The following is a 20,853-nucleotide window of genomic DNA, read 5'->3' on the forward strand; positions in this document are numbered from 1 at the left end:
GTGATGTTAAATCTCTCATGCCAATATTTGGTCCTCTGTATCAAACCCAGGTTGCCATGCTTAATGGTAAGTTCTTCTACCCATTGAGCCATCTTGTCAACTCCCCTTTCTAAACTCTTAAATGTGATAAATTTTAGCAATACATAGAGAATAATAAATAACCAACTATGTGGCCAATATCAACTGATAATCATAAGTGTTTTGTTAAAAGTATCTCACTTTAATCTTGATTTGTCTATTAAATTCCTTTAGATCCCCATAAAAACAGTGATACAAAATCACATGGGTGGTCCTGGTGATGCACCCTAGGACTAGGTCATAAAGATTTGTGGTGTGGATCTGGGGACACACCATCTCTGGAGCATTCCACTCTGCCTCTCCTACTGTGCCTGGTGGCCTTGCCTGAGCCAGGCAGCAGTGTTCCTCTCTGGTTTCAGCAAGATGATGTAGCATTTGGGGATGAAGATGCCACCCAGAAGGCCAGCAGTGGAGGCCAGGATGGAGAAGATCTCTACAGTCACAGTGGACTTGCCCCGAGCACTGTGGTACAGGGGCAGGAAGGCTATCCAGACACTGCAGAAGAGCAGCATGCTGAAGGTCAGAAACTTAGTCTCATTGAAGACATCTGGCAGGCCCCTGGCCAGAAAGGCCACAGAGAAGGTACCCACTGCCAATAATCCCAAGTAGCCCAGCACACAGAAGAAGATGGTGCCAGAACCCTCCTGGCACTGGATGACAATGTGCTGGGGCTCCGAGACCATATCCCTGTCTGGAAATGGTGGGGAGGTGGCCAGCCAGACCCCACAAAGAACAACCTGCATGAAGGAAGCAATGAGAACCACTGAGGTGGAAGCCCCAGGGCTCAGGCATACCCGGATCCTATCCCCTGGCCTGGTGACCCTGAAGGCCAGGACCACTGTGAGAGTCTTGGCCAGAACAGAGGACACAGCGACCGTGAACACCACAGCAAAGGTAGTCTGACGGAGGAGACACGTCAAGACACTGGGTCGCCCAAGAAACAGCAAGGCACACAGAGCACAGAGGCAAAGAGAGAGCAGGAGTAAGTAGCTGAGACTTCTGTTGTTCGCCCTGACCACAGAGCTGTCTCTGTGCTTCAGGAACACCCCCAGAGCCAGGACAGCCAGACCAGCCAGGAAGAATGACACCAAAGCCAGCATGAATCCCAGAGGTTCCTCAAAGGCCAGGAAGATCTCTGTCCTGGGCAGGCAACGGTCTCTCATGTGGCTCGAGTACTGCTCCTTGGGGCACAGAAGACAGCTCTTCATGTCTATGGGAGACACACAGACACCATTTCTGCAACACTAAATGAACTACACCAGCTCTGAAGGAAGTCATCCCAAGCACTTAGTGCTCTTACAGCCTTTCCATCAAGTCATGTATTTATGATTTATTCCTGGTGACCAGGGCTGGAATTCTGATATTAGAGGCAGAGACACAAAGGAAAAACCTGCACAGTCTGTATCTTTTATGTGAGGAGTTTTGTTTTGTCTTCAAACAGTGTCCCATGTAAGTCAGGCTGGTCTTGAACTTGCTGAGTATCAGAGGATGACCTTGAACTCCTAAGCCTTCTTCCACATCCTCTCACATGCTGTGATTATAGGCCTGTACCACTATACTAATTTGTGTGAGTTTGTGTATGTGCAGGTTTGTGTGTGCATACATGTATATAAGCTGAGGCACATGCTTGTGAGACCAGATATTATCAGATATTGTTTCCCAGTCATTCACCCACCTTATTTTTCTAATCAAACTTACTAGGTATCCTCCTGAAGGTCAGTAAAACTGTCAAGGTCTCTAGAGCTGGACTCAGGCTGTCAGAGTTTACAGTGAATGCTTTAGCTGAAGGGCCATTTCACTAGTCTCAACAACTTTCTTGGAATTACTTATTTTATTTTTCTTGTTGAGTGTTTTTCTGTTCACACACACACTATATAGATAGATAGATAGATAGATAGATAGATAGATAGATAGATAGATAGATAGATAGATGATAGATAGATTATAGATATAGATGTAGATAGAGATAGAGATAGAGATAAAGATATAGATATAGATATAAATATAGATATATCAAGTGCATGTCTAGTTCCTGTAGAAGTCAGAAGATGATATAAGTCCCCCTAGAATGGGGGTTACAAATGATATTGAGTCCCCATAGGGTGCTCCTAACTGCTGAACCTGCTTGCTGAACCTCACGATCATATTTTTTGAGACTAGATCTCTCATTGAGCCTGGAGATCACTGAGGTGACAATAATAACAAGACACAATCTCCAAGATCCTCTTTTCTCCATCTCCTGAGTGCTGAGATTCAAGGAATATGCCTCCACACCTGGTCTCTTATGTGAGTTTTTAATGTTTCATTTTTTCCTAATATACTATTAGTAACTGGTCATATTAACAAATGTTTTCCACTGAATTATGCCTACAAAATTCATTTTGTGAAGTCCTGTTCTTTGACACCTCAAAATGCCACTGTATCTTACCATAAATAAACTGTAGATTTTCTAATAAATCTTAAATGAGGTCATCAGAGCGGACACTAATTCCAACAGTACTGCTATTCTGATAAGAATGGGGAGGTGGGACTAGGTGTGGCTGCACATGACTCTCAGCGCTTGAAAGGCAGAGGCAGGTAGTTTTCTATCAGTGAGGGCACAGACTGGTATCATTGTGAGCTCCAAGCCAGCCAGTGCTGCACAGGGAACCCTTATCTCAAAACCAAACAACAAACCAAAAAAAGAGGGAACACACACACACACACACACACACACACACACACACACACACACGACAAGATGAGAGCACACACTTAGGAGATGACTCGGCCAGGGCAAGAGTGAGGCTTCACATAACACCAATCCTGATGATAACTTTGCTTTGCATTTCAAGCTTTCAGAATGGTGAAGGAATAAGTTCTGCAGCTCAAACCGTATGAGATGTGGTGGTCTCCTGCCATTCAACCTCTGGAATGAACCCCACTAATACAGAGGAGGAAAGAAAACATCTACCATGCAATTCCACTTACAAGAGGTTTAAAAAGCAAATGAAATTCATCAGTGTGAGCAAAAGCCAGGGTTCCATTACAGGGCTACTAGAAGCTTGTAGAAGTAACTTATGCCTATTTCTTGGTTGAAGACCAAAGATATGTAGTGTTTGCTAGAGGAGAAATCATTATGCAGTCCAATGACGGTTCATATACTTATCTGTCTGGACAAAGCATATAACTAAGAACAACTATAGGAGTAGAGTTCTGGCTGATGTTCCACAGGAAAGAAACGTCTGTACAGTATCTCAGTGGATAGATGTGGTGGATTGACTGAAAATGACCCTCACAGGCTCATATATTTGAATGTTTGCTTGATAATTGTTGGATTTGGGGGGATGAATTTAGAGGTGTAGCTTTGTTGGATGAGGAGTGTCAGAGGGGGTGGCCTTTGAAAGATCAAACTCCCCCACCAGGCCCACTCCCCACCTCTCTGCCTGCCTGCCTGTTGCCTGTGAATCATAATGTAATCTCTCAACTACTACTGAAGCGCCATGCCTGCATGGCAAGTTTCCAGCCATGATAGTCATGGGCTTGCACTTTAAAACTCTAAATAAGGCCCCAGTTAATTGCTTTTCTTTTAGAACTTGCCTTGGTCATGGTGTCTCTTCACAGCAGTGGAACAGTAACAAAGACAATGGACAAATACGGAAGGTTCACAGTGCCCTCTTGACCCGCTCCCCAGATTCCAGCTCCACATGCCCTTACCTCTTTGGTCTGCAAACTGTCCCTCAGGGCAGGGAGTGCAATCAAAACAGCAGTAGGGGGCTCCCAGCCTGGGCACTTGGCTGAACCCTGGAAGGCAGCTTTCACTGCAGACAGAGCTGGGCACCTAGTGACAGTGAGCACAGTGTTACCAGTGACTCCAGGAATACAGATGCTTGACTCAGCCTGAGAACCAGAACACAACAATTTCCTCACAGCCCACTAGATAAGATAGATGACTGTCAGAAAAACATGTTCGTCCCATCAGATGCCAGATTGGAGAGGTACCTTTGAGTGTAATCAAAAAAGGGCTACATCTGGCTTGCATGGCTAAGGGATTCAAAAACATAGCTAAACAGTTTGATGTGTTGTCCTACCAGACTCTCAGGGACTTCTATATCAACAATCAAAGATATGGGAGCAAGACAGAAGGCTCAGTGGTTCAGAGTACAAGCTGCTCTTTCAGAGGAGCAGGGTTCAGTTCCCAGCACCCATATATCACTCACACTGTAACTCTATTTCCAGAGGATCCAGTGACCTCCACAGCCTCCATAGGCACCAGGCATGCACATACTACACAAATATACATACTAGAAAAAATCCATGTATGTAAATACAACTTGAAAAAAATTGTAAGTATTGACAAACATTACAAAGTGCTGCCATGCAGTGTTATCAGGTCATTTTTGCTGGTGAATCAATATCATTCAGAGAAAGATCTGTTGTGAGGTAAACAGCATAGCCAGTTATAACTGACTGGCCCATCCAGAGCTGCATCAACTAAATACACAAGTAGAGATGAGGAGCCCTGGACTTAGAATTGCCCCGTCTCTTTAACACATTAGGACAAGACTTATCACTGCAGTCAGGCAACTCACTTGAAGATCCTCTTTCAAATGAACCATCATTTTGCTCCCCAAAGAGATCTGAGGATCTATCATGCCCACATGGACTGAGTGAAATGCACCCTCAGGGGTCTTCTGCCATTGGAAAATGTCAAATTTTGTCACCAAATCTCCATTGGCATCAAACATAATCTTGATTCCATCAGGAGTCTTGAAGTGCACCTTCCTGAGGGCATGAAGCAGCTGAGGAAGGAAGGGAGACATTGTAGACTGGCAAGAACCTGTCAGGGAGGTTATCCAAAATACCACATGCCATTGACCTCGGAAGTGATACAGTGCCACTTCAACCAAGAATTAGACCCATTAGGTATAAAGGAGATGAAGGGCCCTTCATATTTTCAGACTAGCAAAAAACGTTCTAGCCTTAATAAGTAATAATTCATAATAATTATCCAGATAATTTTAAATCTGTCTGTCTGTTTGTCTCTCTCTTTCTCTGTGTGTGTATGTGTGTACAGCTCACTCATATTGCGTAATCCAGAGAACAACTCTCAAGAATGTTCTCTCGTACTGTCATGGTGGACTCAGAAATCCAACTTATGCCTGGGGACTTAGTGCCACTACCCACTGAGTCACCTCAACAGCCTTAATTAAACCCAAAAACATGACAATGTGGTTCCTGCTCCAGAGTCTCATTTGGCTGTGCACTACTGTCCTCAGTCTTCCCATCACAGTCAGTAGACTCCAAATCGAAGCAGGGCTTCCACAGACTGGCCCCAGCCCACCTAGACCACCCATTCACTCCAGCCAGTCTCCCATTAATCATCAGTCCCGCCCATGTTGCTGTTCTATTTGTCTTCATTCTAGGGTCTTGACACATGATGTCTCTGCCATCTGCAATGCTATCACTTCTGCCCATGATGAGACTTCTCATCCTCTTGTCTGGAACTCAAGTATTTCCTAACAGAGAGAATTTCTCCAGCCTTTCACTTCCCTTCACTCACTCCTCAGCCTTCATCTAATTTACATCTTCTTCATAGAATAAACACAGACTTCTTCATATTCACATATTTTTATTTTGTGACAGAATTTAGCTATATAGTTCAAGTTGCCCTTAACAGGGGATTATCTGGCCTCAACCGCCTTAGTACTAAAATGGCAGGCATGGCCCACAAAGTCTGGCCTCTTGTAATTTTTAATCTGTCACCCTCAGCCAGAAAGCTAACACCTACCACTGTCCATCTGCTTTAAAACCATAGTCACCAGGCACAGAGTACAGATTCAGGTCATCTGAGCAGAAGTAATGAAAACACGCGGCTTCATTGGCCACCACAAGGGAATAACTTGTCTTCCAAGGGGCCCCTTGCAGATCTGGGCCTAGGCTACCCTGAATGGGTTGGAGAAAGAAAGAAAGAGAGGAAGACAGGAAGACAGGAAGAAAGAAAGAAGGAAGGAAGGAAGGAAGGAAGGAAGGAAGGAAGGAAGGAAGGAAGGAAGGAAGGAAGGAAGGAAGATAGATACATAGATAATAAGATGCATAGATAATAGATGCATAGATAGATAGATAGATAGATAGATAGATAGATAGATAGATAGATAGATAGATAGATAGATAGATAGATAAATGTGTGGTACAAGCTGCAAATATACCTGGAAGAAGCCAAGGGCCTTCCAGAGGTCAAGCTGAAGCTCAAGGAGCCTTGGTGATAGTGGTTTTTGATTATTAGCCATTTCTTGCTACGAAAGTCTCGTGTGCTATTGTAGCTTTTCCATCATTTATTGGGCACCATTTCCCTTCTACTAAAGGAATATTTAGATAACCTTCTGTACAGTAATACAGCCAGGATCCCTAATTTCAGGCCTTTCTGTAATTATTGTCATTAGCAGCATCCAGCCAGGACCATCCCTGGATGGACAAAAGTATCTTATCAGAGATACCTCTGTACTCTCAAAGAACAGACATAAGTATCTGTTTAAGAAGGCCTGGTAGATGTGCTAATTAAGCTTAACTTTCTCCTTTCCAAAGTCTTATCTCTAGTTTTAGATCCACCCTTAGCAATTAACTCAGAACTAAAGGGTTTTTACTTACAGGTACATCCAGCTGTGACAGAAGTTGCTTAGCCAAGTTGCCTAGTGACCGAGCACACTTCCCCCCACCCTGCCAGAAACTGTGGGAGTAGAGATAGCTTGGAGAGAGAAGGGCCAAAGGGATAAAAGGCAGTTTTATTTTCAGAGGGAGGATGAGAGGGAGAAGAGAAAAGAGAACAGAAGAACTAGATGGGAAGAACTGGAGAGGAATGAACTAGGTGGGAAAGAACTAGATTGAAGGGCTAGAAGAGAATATTAGAGGAACAAGATGAAAGATGAGGAAGAGCCAGGTGGGGAAGAGCAAGATAAGGAAGAAGGAGATGAAAGAGGAGCTAAGATGGGAAAGAACTAGATGGATGAGAACCTAGATGGGGCAGAACTAAGATGAGAGAATTAAGATAGAACTTACAGGGGACAGCCAATAAATGTAGAGAGAAATCAGGCAAGAAAAAAGCTAGGCATGAGAGCAGAATAGAAGCAGTATAGAGAAAGAACTAACTCAGAAGAATGAAGTATATGAACTAAAGAGTTTCATGTATGTAGATTCATTTCATATTGTCTAATTAATTAGATTGTCAGATGGTTGTAGATTCTTCCCAGACCCTGGGAGAGGACTATTGAGGGGATGGATCCCAATAGTCCCAATCATGATAGATAGATAGATAGATAGATAGATAGATAGATAGATAGATAGATAGATAGATAGATAGATAGATAGATAGAGAAGGGGGCAAAATGACCAATATATTTATATGTATATATAAATTTATATATATGGAGGTATAGTATTATCATATAATATTTTTAAAAGGAAAGTTATTAAGAACTTGGGAGATGACTCCATGACTAAAGCCCTGGTCATAAACGCTTGAAGATCAGACTTCAAATCCTCAGAACCTCAGAACATGTAAATGTCAGGTAGATGTGGCAGCCAATCACTGCTTACATCCTCATAAGGATGTAAGTAAGGAGATTCCCAGACCAAACTGGCTAGCAAGACTAGCCACATCAACAAGTTCTGGGTTTGAGTGAAAAACCCTGCCCCAAAGCAAAATAGAAGAGGATTCAAAGGTGATTGATTCCTCATCATCCTCAGACCTTTCCACATGTATGTACACCTGAGTGCACCCCCACCCCTAACCCACACTCATGTGCCCACATATATGGACCATATACCAAAAAAGAAAAATAAATGAATGGCATTTGATATTGTTTGTAATTCTGATTTGCAGTATGTCTATACTAAAACCCATCCACTGTTTACCAAAGCATAAATTTGGAATATAAAATATCTATTCACTGTTATGTGACATATTAATTTTACTAGGCATCCTGTATTTACAAAGTTAGGCAAGTCACAGGGACAGAACTCATCTGAGATCACACGCATAGCATGGAATCCTTGTACATTGTTCATTCTAAGATGCCTCTTAGTTCCAAGTAGGAGGTATCCCTACTGATGTACACAGTCAGCTTTAACCTCCATAGCTTAGTCAGAAAGAATGTCCCCTTCTCCAACCATCCCTGAATCACTCACTCCACACATGCCTCTCTCACCTGCCAGGGCTGGAAGTCCTGAGAGTCAGTTACTTTCCTCTGCTGGTGGCCACGGGTTATCATATCTTGTAGGGCATGTGCAATACTGTAGACAGCTGTGTAAGCAACATCAATTTTACTCACTTCTGGGAGAGTATACTGCTGGTTTTTCAGACTCTCATTCCCTGAGCACAACTGGACACCCTCTGTCACTGTGCTGCTCTGGTGGGGCCATGTACAATCAAAGGTGAACTCCCAGAACTTCTTTATAAACATGTCTTCTGGGGTCTGGCTGGGCCTCAGGTGAGCAAGGAACTCAGGGAAGCCAGTTGCAGTGCTGCTGTGATGCAGAAGACCAAAGGTGCTGTGCAATACTCGGGAAATGCCTGGAAAGTTCAGGGCAAGCCCCATGTGCAGAGTGTCCTTGCTGACCCAGACATAGCCTGAGACAGGGACATCCAGTAAGCCATACAGGATGGGCTGGAAATTAGAATTGCTTAGCAAAACCAGAACAACCCTGGCTGTGGATTTTTGCATCTTCTGGACAATCTCTTCAATCTTCCCCAAGGACTCATGGGAAGGAACATGGAGGGTGTACTCAATGCACACACCAGCTGTGCTCAGCTCCTGAGTGGCCAGAGAGCTGGCCTGCTGCCCAAAGTCATCATCATGGGCCAGAATGATCACCCAGGACCACTGAAAGTGAATTATCAGCTGAGGAACTGCACGACAGGATGTGAAGTCACTACTCAGGGTCCGCATGAAAGATGGGAACTGGATCTTGTCACTGAGGATGGGTAGTGAGGATCCATAACTGACCTGTCAAGGAAGATCCAGGATAGAAGAGTGGATGAGATATGGTCTTAAGATGGGCTGGTGATCTGGTTTAAATGTAGGAAGGAAGGGGATGGAGACATGGCTCAGCAGTTAAGAGCCCCTGTTGTTCTTGCAGAGGACCCATGTTCTGTATGTCCTGTGGGAGCCCATTCTCGGGTTCCTCGTGGCTTTACCCAGCACGTCCACATAGAGGATTAGGACCACGGGCATGAGTGCAGGTGTCTGAGATGGTCTTCACTTGGCTGTGCTGGGGGATGATCTGTATGTCAAGTTGCTCTAATTGGTCAATAAATAAAACACTGATTGGCCCATGGCTAGGCAGGAAGTATAGGCAGGACTAACAGAGAAGAGAAATAAAAGAACAGGAAGGCAGAAGGAGTCACTGCCATCCGCCACCCTGACAAGCAGCATGAAAAGATGCCAGTAAGCCACGAGCCGCGTGGCAGGGTATAGATTTGTGAAAATAGTTTAATTTAAGCTATAAGAACAGTTAGCAAGAAGCATGCCACAGATATACAGTTTGTAAGCAATATAAGTCTCTGTGTTTACTTGGTTGGGTCTGAGCGGCTGTGGGACGGATGGGTGACAAAGATTTGTCCTGACTGTGGGCAAGGCAGGAAAACTCTACCTACAGACCCATGTTCAGATCCCAACATACACCTCAGGTTTCTCACATCGGCCTGTAACTCCAGCTCCAGGAAATCTGATACCTTATTCTGGCTTCCTCCTACATCCATGGCATAGAATCACACAGACATTTAAATACACATGAATGCATATTAAATTTTAAAACATAAATAATTTTCAGGGAAGGACTTGTGCATCCTGATTTGAGAATTGTGCTGGTTCTATAAGCAGCGTTGTGCCCCTCGCTGGCTGATCATCCCTGACACAGCCCTGTGGCTTCTGGAATGAAGCCCAGAACCATAGCTTTACCTTCTCTCCTCTCAGCATCTGTCCTTCATCTGCCCTCTAGTATTCCATCCCTGCACCTCAGCTAGCATTAGTCTGACTCTCTAGTTTGCGCACAGCTGTTATGTTGTTCTTTTTAAAATTCATGTGTGTGTGAGTGTGTGTGTGTGTGTGTGTGTGTGTGTGTGTGTGTGTGTGTGTGTGTGTGTGTGAAAGAAAGAAAGACAGAGACAGAGAGAGGGGATATATAAAGATCAGAAGACCAATTTCAGTGATTGCTTCAGGGTAGGAATGATGGAATGTGGTAGCCAATGAGTTTGAGGGGAATGTCTCTTTGCAGGAAGATGAAAACATTCTGAAATCAGCTGTGGTAACCATGCCAAGATCAAGGCCACTGAATTGTTCACTTTAAATGAAGTAATTATCCTCAAGTCACTTCTTAAAACTATGAAGAGAAGAGATGATTGTCATATATGGCCTCCATTGTGGAAATGATACTGGTGGCTGGGTTACAGGGAACAATTCATGGAACAGATGGGAGCAAGTGGCATAAGCCCAGCGGCCTAGACTCAAATTCCAGTCTAGTACCTACAGCCAGGAGCGTTTGCAGAGAAGTCGGGTTTTTGTGGTGATACATTGTGTATCCTTATAAACTTGATTGAGGATCAGAGGACAGAGCCAGCCACTAGATTAGACATAGAGGTCAGGCAGGGGTGGCACACACCTTTAATCCTATCACTCAGGAGGCAGAGATCCATCTGGATCTCTGTGAGTTCAAGGTTACACTGGACTACATGAGATTGATCCAGTCTAGGAGAGAAACAGAGCAAGGAGTGGTGACACACACCTTTAATACCAGCATTTAGGATCTCATGCATTTGCTTGGGAAGCACACATGCCTTTAATCCCAGGAAGTAATATAGTGGGGCAGAGAAAGGTATATAAGGCATGAGGAAAGAGAAACTCGTTCTCTTTAGACTGAGGATTTCTTAGAGGTAAGAACTAGTGGCTGGCTCTTCTGCTTCTCTGATCTTTCAGCTTTCACTCTGATATCTGGCTTTGAATTTTTACTAAAAGAACATCATAGATTCAAACAACAGTTTTAGGGGGGTTTTATTAGTTTTTCTCTGTATGCTGGAAAGATGAGATGTCTTCTCAGGTAAAGGTGTTTGCCTTTAAGCCTGGAAACCTGATTTTACCTTGTAGTACCTGCATGGTATAAAAAAGGAACTGATTCTAAAAAGTCGTCTTCTAACCTCAACATGGGCAGAATGGCTCTGGTGTTGAGTGCATACACACACACAAACACACACACACACTAATATTAATAATTATAATAGTATTAAGGGCCTGGAGAGATGGTACAGTGTGTAACACTGTTACTATTCTTTCAGGTGACCTGGGCACAATTCCAGCACCCTCATGTCAGCTAAAAGACATTTGTATATCCAGTTCTAGGGAATTCAATGACTTCCATGGGCACCAGTTACATATGTGGTGTATATGATATACATATATGACATCAAAATTGTGGTGATATTTTATTTGTATGTTAATAAATAAAGTTTGTCTGGCGATCAGAGGACATAGCCAGCCATAAACAAAAATCAGGCAGTGGTAGCACATGTCCTTAATCAGATCACATGGCAAGCAGAGTCTCTGTGTGTTCAAGGACACAACCAAGCATGGTGGCACACACCTTTAATCCCAGTAACAAACACAGAGACCTGGAGGTCTGTACAGACAGGCAGTGATGAGGAAGTGAGGTGGCTGGGCTAAGAGTCAATGAGAAGGCAGAACAGCAAGGCAATAAAGGCACAGGTTAGACAGGAAGAAGCTCTCAATTGGGAAGCTATGGCAGCATGGTGAGCTAAGGTTAGCTGGTGGCTCTCACTATTTCTCTGATCTCTACAGCTTTCACTCCTGTATTTGGTTCTGAGTTTCTTATTTAATATGACTGTTTAGAAATTCATCTACACAAAATACTCATACTCATTGAAGAAATAAGTAAATCTTTAAAATATTTTTAATAAAAAAATTTTCTAAGTTACCTCATCAATGAGAGAGACAATAGTTCTCTCCAATGTATCGATACATGGAGAAGAAACATATTGGGCATGGAGAATATTTGCAGGAAACCTGGATCCACAATAGAGCTGCCCACTCGGTAACTATCACTATCACTTTCACTATCATCATTAAGGGACTGCACAACATTCAGGAAGGAAGAAGGCTTGAGAAACTCACCTGGGGAAACTTGTACAGACCCAGAAGTCTGGCCATGGAGACAGACAGGGATGACCGCGTGTCCCCAACCAAGGCAGCCTGAGGAGAGCCATGCTGGCATGTGTAGTTGGGGATGGGCTCCTCCTGCCTCGTGAGAAAGCTCATTGTCTCATGGAGGGCTCCATGCACTGAGTCCCCAGAGTTTCTAATAGAGAAGCCCAGGGTCACATTGGGCAACAAGTGAGCACTCCTATTAATCTCCTCAATGGCAAAGACGAAACTCTGGGCCACCCGGTAGCCCCAGTTGGAAACGCTGAGGGAAAGAGAAGCCCACATTCATCATTCATGATGGGGTAAATGGAACAAGAATAAACACAGTGACTCAAGGGATACATGTAAAACCTACATCTCCACAAATACTGTACACAGATGTGCAGAGGCACACAGTTCAGAATGCATAAAGGGAAGCCAGAGGGACTGTGGAGACAGTAATCAGAGGGGCAGTTTCAGAAGACAGGAGGAATAGTGAAGATGTATTCGATAATCTGGATGTGGTGGCATACTTGTTTAATGCAAACACTCAGAAGGCAGAGGTAGGTGGATCTTTGTGAGTTGGAGACCACACAATGGATTACATGGCTAAACCCAGGAAGCCATAGGTATATAAAGAAACTCTTTCTCCAGGAAATGAAGAAAAAACAATCTAATGTTTAATGTTTTGAATATAATTTTGAATATAAGCCACCATTTCTGTTAAATGTTTTCCTTTATAATAGTTGACATGCTCATGGTGTCTCTTCACAGCAATAGAAAGCCTAACTAAGACATATAGTGTGGTTGGTTACAATCAACAGAAACTAACATCTATTTAGGAAGTGCTGAACCTAAGAGCCAGAAGACAGGGAGAAGAGATGTGAAATGCAGTCTTTAGGACATGACTCAGACATTGCAGACATGTGAGCCTGTCAGCAGACAATCATACATTGGAAAATTCCTTGTGTGGACCTACTCTTCCCTGCTGAACTATTGGCAATTAACATATTTTGGGGAAAAGACATTAGTTATCTTTAGTCATGTACCCAACAAGTGAACCCACCAAGCTCCAGTGGACAGTTCCAAACCTACAGCCACACAAACGGCCATGGTTAAAATCAGTGGGTCACAAAACAGAAAAAAAAGGAGGGAATGTCAGGTGTAGAAGGAAAAGAGGCTGGGAGAATGAGAATTTTAAAAATGCACTATAAACACATAACTTCAAAAAACAAACGTAGTCAAATTTTAAAACATTTACAAAATCAACAATAAATGAATTCAACAGGTCACATTTATATAATTGTGTATTAGTTCACATATTTATAGAACAATAATAATTAAAGAATAAAATGAATTTGAAGGGAGGTATATGAGGGGTGTGAAGGGAATAGACATAAATAGGTGGAGGGGCTGTTGAGAGAGGGTCTCTTTGTGACACCATGTCTGGCCTGGAATTCAAAGAGATACACCTGCCTCTGCCTCTTGAGTCCTGAGATTAAAAGCAAGTGCCACCACATAGAACTGATGTTGATAAATTTCAATTAACTTTTTAAATGTTCATGTTGGGAGTAGATTTGTTTTCATTTTGAGGCAGAGTCTCCATATCACCCAGTCTAACCTCACAGTTACTATATACCCAAGAATGATATTGAACTCCTTTTACTTGTGTATGTGTATGCACACGTTTTGGCCCAATGTTGACTTCTAGTATCTATTTCAACCATTCTCAGCATGGGTGTGCGTGTGTGTGTGTGTGTGTGTGTGTGTGTGTGTGTGTGTGTGTGTGTGTGTGTGTGTGCTGGTACATGTGTCATGGATGTTTTACCATGGAGGGCAAAGACTGATGGGATTTCAGGATATCTTACTCAATTGCTTCTCCACCTTTTAAAGAACATTGTTCTGTGTGCATGTGTGTATATGATGTGATTCTGGACTCATACATGCTACCTACCACACATAGAGGTCAGGAAACAACTTTGTGAGTCTGTTCTCTCCTTCCACCTTTATGTGGGTTTCAGAGAGGGCTCAGGTCATCCATAAGGTTTGCATGCCAAGCACTTTACCCTATAAGGCATCTCAATGGTCCTTCTTCACCTTATTTTTCAGACAGGTTATCCCATTGAACCTGGACCTCATCCATTCAGATAAACTGGCCGGATCGTGACCATTGGAATCTGCCTATCTCACTGTCCCTAGCTAGGATTACAGATGCTCAGCATGCTAGGTGTTCACCTGGGTTGAAGGAATCAAGCTCAGTTCTTCACACTTGCATAGGAGACATGTCACCAACTCAGGCATTTTCCCAGACCCTAAGACCTTCACTTTGAGCTTCTCCTCTCTCCCATTCCCACATTAGATTTTAAACGGTCACATCACCAAAAAATAAACATGCAAAGTGATGGGTTTGTGAGTGGGGTGAGATTGATTACCACTCTATAATGCATGCATTTATTAAAATATTGCATCATACCCAGTACATGCATACAATTATTACTCATGGGCTTAAAAAGCAACATGGGATCCAGGTATGGTAGCAAACACTTGTGATCCCAGTACTCAGGTTGGGGAGGCAATATAGTGAATTCTAGGCTAGCCTCATCTACACAGTTAGACTCTGTCTTAAAAATAAAAAACAAAAATACAGGATAGCCAATGTGTCCAATGTGGTGGCTCATGCTTGTAATCATGTGTTAAAGGCTAGCCTAAGCCACACAAAGTATTGCAAACAAGTCTAAACACAAAATGGTATACTGTACCAAAAAGGTTTAAAAAGTCATTTAAACTGATGTTAAATATGAAAATGCAGAAGTTTGAAACTCTTAATTTTCAGGCTGAATTCAAAGTGATACTAGTTTCTTTAGAAAATACTCTAACAACCTTTTTTGACTCAGATCTAATTATGTAATCCAAAATTGCCTGAAACTAACAATTCTCCCTCTTCAGTTTCCTGAGTGATTTGAGTAAAACCATATACTCTATACTCAATCATTAAGGCAAATACAAAAATAAAGCTAAATACAGTCACTTAAATATTAGTAACAAAAAAGATTGTGATGAACACCACTGTGTGTAACAGCATGTTGGAAAGTTGGCACAAAAAAATCCAAAATGGGGTTTTGTGTTTTGGCTCTTTTCACAGAGTTGGATCTGCAGCACCTCATAAAGTCAGTGTGATTACACACTCTTATAATGACAGCAACCAGGAGGTAGTGGCTAGAGGAACAGAAATTCAAGGACTACCTACTGAATTGGAGAATACATGACCCTTAGAAAAATAACAAGCAAAAGGAATACTGTACAAATAAATGATTAAGACAGTCAAACGATAAAATATCTATTATTTACACATGAATTCACTCAACAAACACACCTATCTAGACACCACTTTAGGAACAAGTAATATACAAAAGAATCAGGAATTGCCCCCTGGCCTGTGGAGCACATACATTAAAGACAGTAAAGGAGCAGCTAGATTTCAGTCTGGTACAAACAAGAAAGATGACAGACAGAGGTGGTAGAAAAGGAAAAAATCAAAGCTACTGCAAGTATACACAGAAAACTGGTAGCCATCTATCTAAGATTATGAGAATCAACCCTTATCCAAGACTTCACACAAGCTTGTAAAGCTACTTCTGGATTTTAGAGATTCCTATCCCACATCCAGCACTTACCCTGAAGCCACAAGTCCAGATGGTGGGGCAGTGAAGTCAGACAGGTTACCCATAGAGAGGTCAAAGATGGAGAAGCTGCCCCCCACTATTACATCTCCAGGACGATCAAAGCGAGGCCTCTGCCTTGGTAACAGCCAGGCTCTTGGTGCAGAAAAGGCAGACTCAGAGAAAAAGCCAAAGAGAACAGGAAGGAGAGTACACAGCCACATGCCTGCTGGGGGCCAGACAGCCAGTGACAGGACAGCCCCACATGGGGCAGTGGCTAGCAGTGAAGGGGGCTTTTATCTGGGAGACTGCCCTTGATCAAGGACCTCAGGCTAAGACCACACTGGGAGCTCTAGGCTTGCAGGCTGTGGGGAGAATATTGATCAGGAAGTGGTGGAGGTGGGTGGCCACTAAATCCCAGAGTCATTAGGAGTTTTATCCCCTTCTCCTGAGGCTTTGTGGCCTCTCTGCATCCAAGGTCACAGCTCTGGGCATCATCTGCAGACTACAGGAAGGATGACAACAGGTCTGACTGTCTCCTAGGGGACTTGCAAGTACAGGATCAGCTGTGCTCAGGGCACTGTTTTGTAGCAAGACCCAGATAGATACAAGAAGCAAATACCCAAGTAGCTAAAGTGGAATAGTTCTTTCACACTCTATGTTTCTATACTATGTTGATCCACAAATCCATGTTCTCTGTCGTATTTGCAGTTCTTTAAAAATTTTTAAGAAAAGTTTTATATTGAGCATATGGACATACATAAAATCAAACAGCAGAAAACAATAAATATCTATGTCTTTGTACAGTCATGAGAAATCCTCCCAAGTGACGAAGCCTTTTTTTCTATCATTTGAAAACAGATCCCAAGGCTGCCAAAGGTGGCTTTCAGGTAAAATCGCTTGATACACAAACCTGATAGCTTGTATGTGTTCCCCAAGAACCCCCACAGAGGTAGAAGGAGAGGACCAACTCTACAAAGTTGTCCTCTGTCTCCACATGCAAGCCATCACACACACACACACACACACACACACACACACACACACTTCATACATACACAAATAGATATATTCAAGTTAGAAGACAAATTTCAATCTCTGTTACTCCAACAGATAAGTATAATTCTCTAACAACCAGAATCCCCTTCTAGAGGTTAAAATAGAACCAAAGCGATGGCTCAGCTCCTTAGCAAGCAAAGGCAGCCTGATGACCCTCATTGAATCTCCAGACTCTGCGTGATGAGAGAAGAGAACCGACTTCTGCAACTTACCCTCTGATTGCCTCATATGTGCTCTGGCACTTGAATGTCCAAAATCCCAGACCCACACATGCACACCAATCTGCCAATCAATAAATGTATAAAATTAAAAAGAAGTAGAATAAATGAGCAATAACTTTAGTCAACTGATGTTTCAGTCTACCTGTATTTAAATTCCACTCTAAAAAGTTTGATATGTTCTCAGATTAGAATATAGCGAAAGTCCACACTCTGTAATAGATGGATAATTTTTTTCATTCTATGTTCTCTTTGTTGTTGTGTTCTTTGTTTCTTTTATTTTTCATTTTCAATTATTAAGAAATTTTCTTCTCACTCTACATACCATACACAGATACTACCTACTCCCTCCTCCCTTCTCGAAACCCTCCCTCCCACACCACCCCACATCTCCACATCCACCCAAATCAAGGTCTCCCATGGGGAGTCAGCAGAGCTGGCACACTGAGCTTTGGCAGGTCCAAGGCCCTTCCCACTGTACCAAGGCTGTGTGAGATGCCACAACCACAAGTATCAGATTCCCAAAAGCCTGCCCATGCACCAGGGATGGATCCTGATCCCCCTGCCTGGGTGTTCCCCAAACAGTTTGAGCCAAATAACTGTCTTCCATATCCAGAGGGCGTAGTCCAGTCCTGTGGGGGCTTCACAGCCACTAGTCTACAGTTCCTGGGCCTCCAATAGTGTGGCCAGTCACCTCTGCACTTCTTCCCATCATGATCTCGACATTCCACACCTGTAGAATCCCTCCTCTCTTTCAACGATTGGATTCCCAGAGATCAGCCTGGCGCCTGGCTGTGGATCTCTGCATCTGCCTCCATCAGTCTCTGGACAAAGGCTCTATGATGATAGTTAGGGTATTCATTAGACTGGTCACCAGAGTAGACCAGTCCAGGCACCCTCTGGACCACTGCCAGCAGTCCAAGGTGGTATCATCTTTGTGGGTTTCTGAGAGCCTCCCCAGCACCCTGCCTCTACCTTTTCCCATGATGTCCTCATCTATCATGGTATCTCCATCCCTGCCCTCCCACTCTGTCCCTGTTCCAACTCGACCCTCCTATTTCCCTATGTTCTCATTCCCCCACTCCTCACCCCCTGTCACCCCCCACACCCAATTCAATCATATAGATCTCATCTACTTCTCCTTCGCTGGGTCATCCATGTGTCCCTCCTAGGGTCTTTCCCTGTTAGCTAGCCTCTCTGGAGCTGTGGGTTGCAGTCTGGCCATTCCTTCTCTCATATCTAGTATCCACTTATGAGTGAGTACATACTATGTTTGTCCTTCTAGTCTGGGTTACCTCACTCAAGATAATATTTTCTAGTTCCATCCATTTGCCTGCAAATTTCTTGTATATCATTGTTTGTTACTACTGAGTAGTATTCCACTGTGTATATGTGCCACATTTTCTTTATCCATTCTTCAGTTGAGGAGCATCTAGGTTGTTTCCAGGTTCTTGATATTACGAATAATGCTGATATGAACATAATTGAGCATGTGTCCTTGTGGTAAGATAGAGCATTCCTTGGGTATATGCCCAAGAGTTATATAGCTGGGCCTTGAAGAAGACTTATTCTCAATTTTCTGAAAAACTGCCATACTGATTTCCAAAGTGGCTGTACAAGTTTGCATTCCCACCAACAATGGAGGGCTGTTCCCCTTGCTCCACATCATCTCCAACATAAGCTGTCTTCAGTGTTTTTGATCTTAGTCATTTTGACAGGTGTAACATGGTATCTCAGAGTTGTTTTGATTTGCATTACCCTGATGACTAAGGATGTTGAGCAATTCCTTAAATGTCTTTCAGTCATTTTGAGATTCTTCTGTTGAGAATTCTCTGTTAAGCTCTTTAGCCCATTTTTTTTTTTAATTGGAATGTTCAGTATTTTGAAGTCTAGCTTTTTGAGTTCTTTATATATTTTGGAGATCAGCCCTCTGTCAGATGTGGGGTTGGTAATGATCTTTTCCCATCCTGTAGGCTGTCATTTTGTCTTATTTACCATGTCCTTTGCTCTACAAAAGCTTCTCAGTTTCAGGAGGTCCCATTTATTATTGTTCTCAGTGTCTGTGCTACTGTTGTTATTTTAGGAAGTCATCTCTGGTGCTGATACATTCAAGACTACATCCTGCTTTCTCTTCTATTAAGTTCAGTGTAACTGGATTTATGTTGAGGTCTTTGATTCACTTGGACTTGAGTTTTGTGCATGGCGACAAATATGGATCTATTTGTCATCTTCTATTGACATTCAGTTATGCCAGCAACATTTGTTGAAGATGCTTTCTTTTTTCCATTGTACAGTTTTGGCTTCTTTGTCAAAAATCAGGTGTTCATAGATGTGCGGATTAATTTCAGGGTCTTCAATTCGATTCCATTGGTCCACATGTCGGTTTTTATGCCAGTACCAAGCTATTTTTATTACTACAGCTCTGTAGTAGAATTTGAGGCCAGGGATCATGATGCCTCCAGAGGTTGCTTTATTATACAGGATTCTTTTAGCTATCCTAGGTTTTTTGTTTTTCCATATAAAGTTAAGTATTGTTCTTTCCAATTCTGTGAAGAATTGTATTGGGATTTAGATGGGGATTGCATTGAATCTGTAGATTGCCATTTTTACTATTTTTATTCTACCTATTCATGAGCATGGGAGATCTTTCCATTTTCTGATATCTTCTTCAATTTCTTTCTTCAGGAACTTAAAGTTCTTGTCATACAGGCCCTTCACTTGCTTAGTTAGAATTACCTCAAGGTATTTTATATTATTTGCGGCTATTGTAAAAGGTGATGCTTCTCTGATTTCTTTCTCAGCCCATTTATCATTTGTATATAGGAGGGCTACTGATTTTTTTGAAGATCTTGTATCCTGCTACGTTACTGAAGGAGTTTATCAGCTGTAGGAGTGCCCTGGTAGAATTTATGGGGTCACTAATGTATACTCTCATATCGTCTGCAAATAGTGAAAGCTTGACTTCTTCCTTTCCAATTTGTATCCCCTTGATCTTTTTATGTTTTCTTATTGCTCTAGCTAGAACTTCAAGTACTATGTTTAATACGCATGGGGAGAGTGGACAGCCTTGTCTTGTTCCTGATTTTAGTGGAATCGCTTTGAGTTTCTCTCCATTTAACCTAATGATGGCTGTCGGCTTGCTGTAAATTGCCTTTATTATATTTAGGTATATTTCTTGTATTCCTGATCTATCTAGAGCCTTTATCATTAAGTGGTGTTGGGTTTTGTCAAAAGCCTCTTCAGTATCCAATGAGATGATCATGTTTTTTTTTTCCTTTCGGTTTCTTTATATGGTGCATTACATTGACTGATTTTCATATGTTGAACCATCCTTGCATCCCTGGGATGAAGCCTACTTGGTCATGGTGGATAATTTTTTTGATGTGTTCCTAGATTCTGTTAGCCAGCATTTTATTGAGTATTTTCACATCAATGTTCATGAGGGAGATTGGTCTGTAATTCTCTTTCTTTGTTGCTTCTTTGTGTGGTTTTTTGTATCAGGGTGACTGTAGCCTCATAAAGGGAATTTGGTAATGTTCCTTCTGTTTCTATTGTGTGGAACAATTTGAAGAGTATTGTTATTAGCTCTTCTTTGAAAATCTGGTAGAATTCTGTGCTGAAACCATCTGGTCTTGGGCTTTTTTTTTTTTTTTTGGTTGGGAGATTTTTAAT

General features: G+C 42.5%; 1 protein-coding gene across 1 annotated transcript; it reads right to left on the reverse strand.

The window, feature by feature from the left end:
• Positions 1–311: 311 nt before the first annotated feature.
• Positions 312–16,128, reverse strand: LOC143274419 (vomeronasal type-2 receptor 26-like). Its single transcript, XM_076577482.1, is given in 6 exon segments — positions 312–1,288; positions 3,775–3,898; positions 4,650–4,859; positions 8,262–9,059; positions 12,237–12,528; positions 15,920–16,128. Coding segments are annotated over 6 exon segments (2,610 nt in total).
• Positions 16,129–20,853: the final 4,725 nt, after the last annotated feature.

This window comes from Peromyscus maniculatus, chromosome 1 (assembly GCF_049852395.1).
Source record: "Peromyscus maniculatus bairdii isolate BWxNUB_F1_BW_parent chromosome 1, HU_Pman_BW_mat_3.1, whole genome shotgun sequence".
Classification (NCBI taxonomy): Eukaryota; Metazoa; Chordata; class Mammalia; order Rodentia; family Cricetidae; genus Peromyscus; species Peromyscus maniculatus.